The 7,314-nt window shown below is 43.5% G+C and overlaps 1 protein-coding gene across 1 annotated transcript; it reads left to right on the top strand.

Moving 5' to 3' along the window:
* Nucleotides 1-1,459: 1,459 nt before the first annotated feature.
* On the top strand, nt 1,460-3,712 carry SCG2 (secretogranin II). Its single transcript, XM_054386070.1, has one exon. It carries the CDS (start codon nt 1,460-1,462, stop codon nt 3,332-3,334), a length of 1,875 nt encoding a protein of 624 aa, XP_054242045.1. The 3' UTR covers nt 3,335-3,712.
* The last annotated feature ends 3,602 nt before the right edge of the window (nt 3,713-7,314 follow it).

Below are 7,314 nucleotides of genomic sequence, written 5' to 3'. Positions count from 1 at the left end.
GCCAAAGCCCAAAGGAACCAGGACAAGGCAATTAATCAGAGTAGTTTATCTCCTTGTAATTTCTTTCTCATTTATTTGTTAATGTAACTGGATCAGAACAGAGTCCCAGCTACGCCCTAGCATAGCAGTGCCTGAGCATCTCCTAGGCAATGGGTGACGACAAATATTCCCTTCACTGGGTGGAGGGTACTCAGCTCCACACAAGGCTGGGCTTCGGCAGCTCCATCCTCATTGTTCTGAATTCAGAGAACTATTTTTTCCACTTCTGTTCTGGAGCTCATTGTCAGCTGGCATAAGCTGGGCAGTCGTGGTCTTTTGCTGATCCATTCTAACTGAATTTAGCTTACTGTTGCCAATGGTCATGTTTCTGCCTGTCCTGGGACCTGATTCAATTTCAGCTGAAGTGAATGAATGAATGAATGAATGAAGTCACCACTCAGAACCTTCTTGAGCTCACTTCCGAGATGGGTTTTAGAGCAGTCATTACCATATTATAGTAGCTTTAGGATCAATTATAGCTTGTCCATCATATAGGGGATCACTGCCCATAGGAAAATGGTTAAAATGGTTTGCTCCTACAATCTCTGATCTAAAATTCACCTGTAATACAAATAATAGGAAATATTATACAAATGAAATTGAATAGCAAAAACTGAAGCAGTAACATTAACTGTAACAACAGAAAGAAACTTGCAAGTAATTTTATATGTCATATTCTCCAATGTTATTGCAATCTAGCACCATTCAGTGATATTAACCCAGCATGAAATGAGCTGTCCTGTGGAACAGTCTCACAAATTCATTCATTACCCAGCTTTAATGTTTTGAGTGTCATTTAACTATAGGGATATACCAATTTTACCCCTTGAAGGCTTCATTTTAATCAATGGAATGGCATCTCTGGGCATCTCATGAGCTGTGTAAGATTTGTGGTTTTAACTTTGGTGCTCCCATTGGAATATGGATGTTCATGGAGTACATCAAGGACAGTGATAAGAAATTTCTAGTGCACAAACCCAAAAATTTCCAGTAAACTGAGGAATTGTTGGGAAAATTCAGAAGATCTCATTTTTCCACTAAAATACATGGCTTCTATGTGTGAATTATATGAAGTTGCCATAATTATTTGTAGTACTGATGGTGTTCTTCACAGAATCATAGAATGGTTTGACTTGGAAGGAACCTTAAAGGTCATCCAGTTCCAAACTCCCTGCCATGAACACCTTCTTAGACCAGGTTGCTCAAGGTCCCATTCATCTTGGCTTTGAACTTCCAGGTTTGAAGCCTCCACCGCTTCTCTGGGCAACCAGTTTCAATGCCTCACTACTCTCATGTCTTATCTAAATTCTAAGTTCCAATGTAAATAAAGTTCTATTTTGCTTCTCACTTTCCCAATTTTGTCTCCGTATATTAACTGCTTCTTTTCTCCTCTTCTTCATTTCAAGGAAATTTTTTAAACATGGCAGAAATGAAAGCGTTCCAGCTCAGAGCAGCCTGCACTCTCACCTTTTTCTTTCTCCTGATCTCTTGGGTTGATGCAGCTTCCTTCCAGCAGCATCAGCTGCTTCAGAAAGATCCAGACTACGTGATGAAGACCTTACAGAGGTTCCCAAATCCTGATATGATCAAAGCTCTGGAATACATAGAAGATCTTCGCAAGCAAACTAACAAGGGAGAAAGCAGCCCTGATTACAGCTTTTATCAAGGTGTCCCATATCTCCTGCCACAGAAAGAAAGCAAAGATCAGGTTCACCTACCAGACAATATAAGGGATTCTTTGTCTGAAGACGAGTCCCAGTGGGTCAAGGTAATGCTGGAAGCCTTGCGGCAAGCTGAGAAACAGTCAAAATCTGGCCCAAAGGAGAATAAAGCTTACGGTCTGGGTTCAGATAACTTTCCAGCTGGACTAACAGATGACTATGAGGCATACAAATGGCCTGAGAGGTGGCCAAAGTATCTCAAAATGCCTCTTGGGCACTATGAAGACAGTTCAAGAGACAGTCCTTTCAAGCGCACTAATGAGATAGTGGAAGAGCAATACACACCCCAAAGCCTTGCCACGCTGGAGTCTGTGTTCCAGGAGCTGGGGAAGATGGCAGGGTCAAGCAACCATAAGAAAGAGAGGCTGGATGAGGACCAGAAATTGTATACAGATGATGAAGATGATGTCTATAAAGTGAATAACATTGCCTATGAAGATGTGGTTGGAGGAGAAGATTGGAATCCTATAGAGGAAAAAGTGGAAAGCCAAACCCAGGAGGAGATAAAAGACAGCAAAGAGGAAATTGATAAACACGAAGAGGAGATTGATGAAGAAATGAAAAGGTCAGGAAAATTCAGCTTCTTTGAGGATGAAATAAGAAGAGACAACAAAGACCCAGAGGATGTTTCAAAGCTAATGAATTATTACCTTAAGAAGCTGGTGGGCAGTGCTGGGAATAGGAAATTAAGGACTGGAGGAGAACTTGAGGAAAAAAGAGCAGCCGCAGTCTTGGATAAGCAGCTCGATCCTCAGTCTATAGCTCAGCTGATCGAAATCTCAAGGAATTTACAAATTCCTCCAGAGGATTTGATAGACATGTTGAAAGCTGGAGAAAGAAAGCAGCTTCAGAGCGAAAGGTTGGAAGCAGAGCAGGAAGTGGAATTCCCAGAAGACCTCAACGAGATCGCTGACAACAATCTAGGGCAGAGCGATATATTTAAAACCAGCATAAACTCTAAAACCGGGTATGTGAAGCAGCCTCTTAATGCTATCCCAGAAAACCTACCTGAAGACCTCAATCTTGAAGATATCATCAGTCTTCTGGGAGCTGACAATTTAGCTAATCAGAATCCCTCTTACCTACTAAATCATCTTAATCAAGAAAATGACTTGCCGAGACTGTCTTACATTCCCAGAAGATTGAGAGGCCGCCCATTCCCTAAAGCTGCCTGGATGAACGACTTGGAAAGGAGACAAATGGACTCCGAGAAGCTGGATGAGAAGGATGAAGAGCTAGCTGATTACTTGGCAAAGGTGTTGGCAAAATACCCTGACATTGTCAATACGAACCAAGCGAAACGAGTCCCAGTGCCAGCTTCTGAAAGTGAGCTGCAGGAAGATGATCGGCTGGAGCAGGCCATCAGGGAGCACCTAAGTCAGATGGGACCACAGGAGGCCTCGAAGTTGGCTTCACTAAGCAAAAGGCTCTCCATGGCCGGGGAAAGTGATGACACACAAACCAGGCAGTACCTGGATGAGGATATGCTGGCAAAGGTGTTGGAGTATCTAAAACAGGAGAAATCAGAGCTGGAAAGAGATCGCATCGCAAAACGGGCAATGGAAAACATGTAATGGTTCCCTGGCTCTTATTTCTCTTCAGTGTGTTGACTTCTACCCTAATTCAGTTGTGACTTCTTCCTGCTCTCCCACTAAACAACCTCTGGTAGACTACTTACCATTGAACAGGCTGCATATCTTTCTCAGAGCTGTTATCTTGTTTATTGATATACTTCTATATGTCATAACTTATGGGGCAAACAGCAAATTGCTTCAAGTGTTTTGAGAAACAATTCAATGAAATCAAGTACAACCATAATATGTAAAACTAACAACCTTTGCATTGTTAATAAAACCATGATAAATGAGGAGTGACAGTTATCATTTGAGATTTTTAAGATTATTTTGTTACTGTCTGTAGTGGTTTTTTGTGGAGTATCGAATAAAAAAAAATTAAGCATTATATATATATAGTTTTATTTACAAGGCTTTTTCTATTCAGTGTTTTATGGTTGATGAATAAATTATTTCTGGACAATGGCCTGTGTTTCTTTGTGGCAGTTGATAGAGTCATGCTAATTTGACCCAGAAATATCTATTTGTACTTCTACAGCCAACTCTTCTGGTTTACCACAGTGTAAGTTGGTAGCACATACACTTCTGACTTTCTGGGCTGGACTGACATGATCTGTAAGAGCAGTGGGTACCTGAAGAGCTTGCCAAAGGTCAGTCAGGGCAATATCTACATTAATTATCTTTTCTGGGAATTGAGCCCCACATAATTAATGATTATGTGTCTCTTGGCAGGAGGAGGTAGATAAATAATCTGTCCAGCAGTTGTCCTGCTGCAAAGCAGCTCAGCAGAGAAGGACCTGGAACTCCTGATGGTCAAGTTTCCCCATGAGTGAGCAATGTGTCCTTGTGGCTGAAAAAAGCAAATGGTTTCATGGGGTTGTGGCAGTTTAGGCTGGGTGCCCCCTGCTACTGCCACATGAGATACACCTCTGGTGTCCTGGGTGCCCACCCACAGGGGTGGACACAGGAAACAACGTATTTCTACCCATAAATCCTGCACCCTATAAGGCCATCTGCAGAGTCATTCTCTTCCTCTTTCTTCCCTCTCTGCTCCCACGGGAGATGTCCTCTCTTATCGGGTAATGCCGGGGGAGTATCCTCAAGGCCTCTTAGGCCTGTCTAGGCCTAATGCCAGGAGGAGAATGGAGGGGGGGAGCAGTCTCAGACCTGGCCAGCCTGAGACTTGCCTAGCAGCGGGAGGGGGAAGAAAGAGCCCTGGGGGGTTTGGGTTTACCCTCAGGTGGGAAGAAGGGAAGGGTTGGGAAGCCTCTGGGAATTCTGTGAGGGGTTCTGTACGCTTTGGGATACTCTTTGTCACTATGCTTTGTGGTTTGTAGTTCTCTGTAGCTTCACCAATTGCTTTTTCCATTTAAACTTTCCATCACTCTCCAATCCGTTTGTGTGAGTCTCATTCTTTTGTCCCTTTCGGGGCAAGAGATGATCTGTGTCTGGCCCCAAACCAGCACAGGGGTACATTAATAAGTGTGGACAGCAGGTTGAAGGAGGTTCTTCTCCCCCTCTACTCTGCCCTAGGCAGGCTATACCTAGAGTATTGTGTCAGTTCTGGTCTCCCCAATTCAGGACAGACAAGGAACTACTGGAGAAAATCCAGCAGAGGCTACAAAGATGCTAAGGGGACTGGAGAATCTCTCTGACAAGGAAATGCTAAGAGACCTGAGACTCTTTGTTTATCCCAGAGAAGATAAAACTGAGAGGGGATCTGATTGATGCTTATCAAGCATTGAGTGGGGCTCAGGAGGATGGGGCCAGACTCTTTCCAGTGGTGCCCAGCAACAGGACAAGGAGCAACAGGCACAAACTGACACTCAACAGATTCCAACTGAACATGATTAAATATTTCTTTCCTGTGAGGGTGCTGGAGCACTGGACCAGGTTACCCAGAGAGGAGTCTCCTTCTCTGGAGAGATCCCAGATCTGCATGGACATTACAATCCTGGGCAAGCTGCTATGGGTGACCCTGCTTTAGCAGGGGGGCATTGAACTAGGTGATCCCCAGAGGTTCCTTCCAACCCCTGCCATGTTTCTTAGTTTCATTCCTCTTCCACAACACATCATAGCTCTTTCTTCTCCTGGACTTCCTAGACTCCTGAGCTGCCCAAAAGCCTAAGGAGCTGATTGGCACAAATGCTGCTTCTGGGCTCTTATTCAGGAAGGAGAGCACAATGAGAAGTGTGGATACCAGCATGATTTTGGCTATAAAAGGTCCAAACCTATGCATAAAATGAGAGATTCTTTCAGAGACTGTGTAGAAGAGGAAATAAGCTTTGTAAAATTCAAATTTTAGCATGAATAACTATGTAAGTTTTTAGAAGCCCATCTCACAGAGTGTGGAAGCCACCAGGGACTTTGGTTCGTCTTTATAAATCACAAGAGGGATGCTGGGCTTGAAACAGCAGAACTGCACGCTGTATAACAAAACTACATGGGCGTTTCAAACTGATTTCTATTTCCCATCCCAAGACACAAGTGATAGGACAAGAGCAAACAGCCTCAGGCTATGCCAGGGGAGGTTTAGGTTGGACATTAGGAACAGTTTCTTCCCTGAAAGGGTTGTCAAGACCTGGAAATTGTGAGTTTCCCAGGGAAATTGTGGATTCCCCGCCCCTGGAGGGATTTAAAAGCTGTATAGATGTGGTGCTGAGGGATATGGTTTAGTGGCAGCCTGGCAGTGCTGGGTTAATGGTTGGACTCAATGATCTTAAAGGTCTTTTCAAATCAAAATGATTCTGTGGTTCTATGATCTGTTTCTCCTCCAGCCAGAGAAAGCAGACAATTAATCCTCTTCTCAGTACTTCATATCTAGCAAATGACTCTCCAACTCCATTTTGAAATGAAATAATGAGCGAATATTAAACAGGCAGCACCCTCGTGGTAGCTGTAGCCAGCCCTTGACATGTAACCAAAGCTCCTGCAGCACAGCAGACAGTTATAGCAGAATAAGCAAGAGAACATTATCAAAATGTACATCATGACTCGAGATCTGCTCCACTGAACCACTCCAAAGCAGCTCCTGCAGAGAGGCCATGTAGGGCTCAAGTGTTTGTTATAGCCATGGCCCTTCTGCTCTCATTTCCTTGTGGTTTATGCTTTCCTTATGGGTGGAGTGGGACTGTCATGTTGTTAATAATGCACAGAGAATGCATAACCCATAGCAGACACACCATCAAGCTCATTATTATATTGATATACCAAATAAAGTGCCCACCCTGTAATTTTCACTCAAAGCGAGGAGATTTTTAACCTCCTTTGTGCTACGGTTTACCAGCATTCCAGATGCTGTTTCTCAGTGGCTTTTGTCCAGCAAAGAAAAACATTTCTGTTTACATCTTCTTCTTAAAACCTGCTTCATCTGGTCCTCATATGTAGGGTCCTTCCCAACAAGAAGACTGAACAGCAATTCTGCATTTGTTCTGAATATACCAAGCTGCTGAGCACCTTCCTCAAGAGCTGAGGGAGTTCTCTCTGTGTGTGCCAGCATTCACTGTATTGGGATCCATAAGAGTTAATATCTTTTCATTCTTTCATTAATTCACATCCTGCTGCAAGTGTTTTGTTTACATCTGCATCTTGATGGCTCCATTATTTTATCAGCTGGGGCTCTTAAATGAGAACATTTGTTGATTCAAAAATGAATGTAACCACATTACCTCAGCTGAAGAAATTAGGTTGTTGCAAATTGCAGTGGAAGGGGTTTGAGTGTTGTATAATATGACCCTTGTTAGTATTTCTCACTTGACAAGATACCTTCGATTTCAGGGAGAGCACTGTCAACCATCCATGGCTTTCTTAATGTGGCCCATCACTGGGGCAACTCATCTACTGGAGGTGGCAGGAGCCAAGGTTAGAATCTGGGTGTCCCAAGTTGTGCTTCCAAGCTGCTGTCGTTGCTGTTGCTCACTAATGAGAGGACTCAACCATGCTTCTCCAGGCAAACCTTACCCAGCCCACTCTTCCATGAC

Source organism: Indicator indicator, chromosome 13 (assembly GCF_027791375.1).
Source record: "Indicator indicator isolate 239-I01 chromosome 13, UM_Iind_1.1, whole genome shotgun sequence".
NCBI classification, from domain to species: Eukaryota; Metazoa; Chordata; class Aves; order Piciformes; family Indicatoridae; genus Indicator; species Indicator indicator.
Note: the sequence above shows the minus strand (reverse complement) of the source record. Positions and strands in the feature narration are given on the sequence as shown.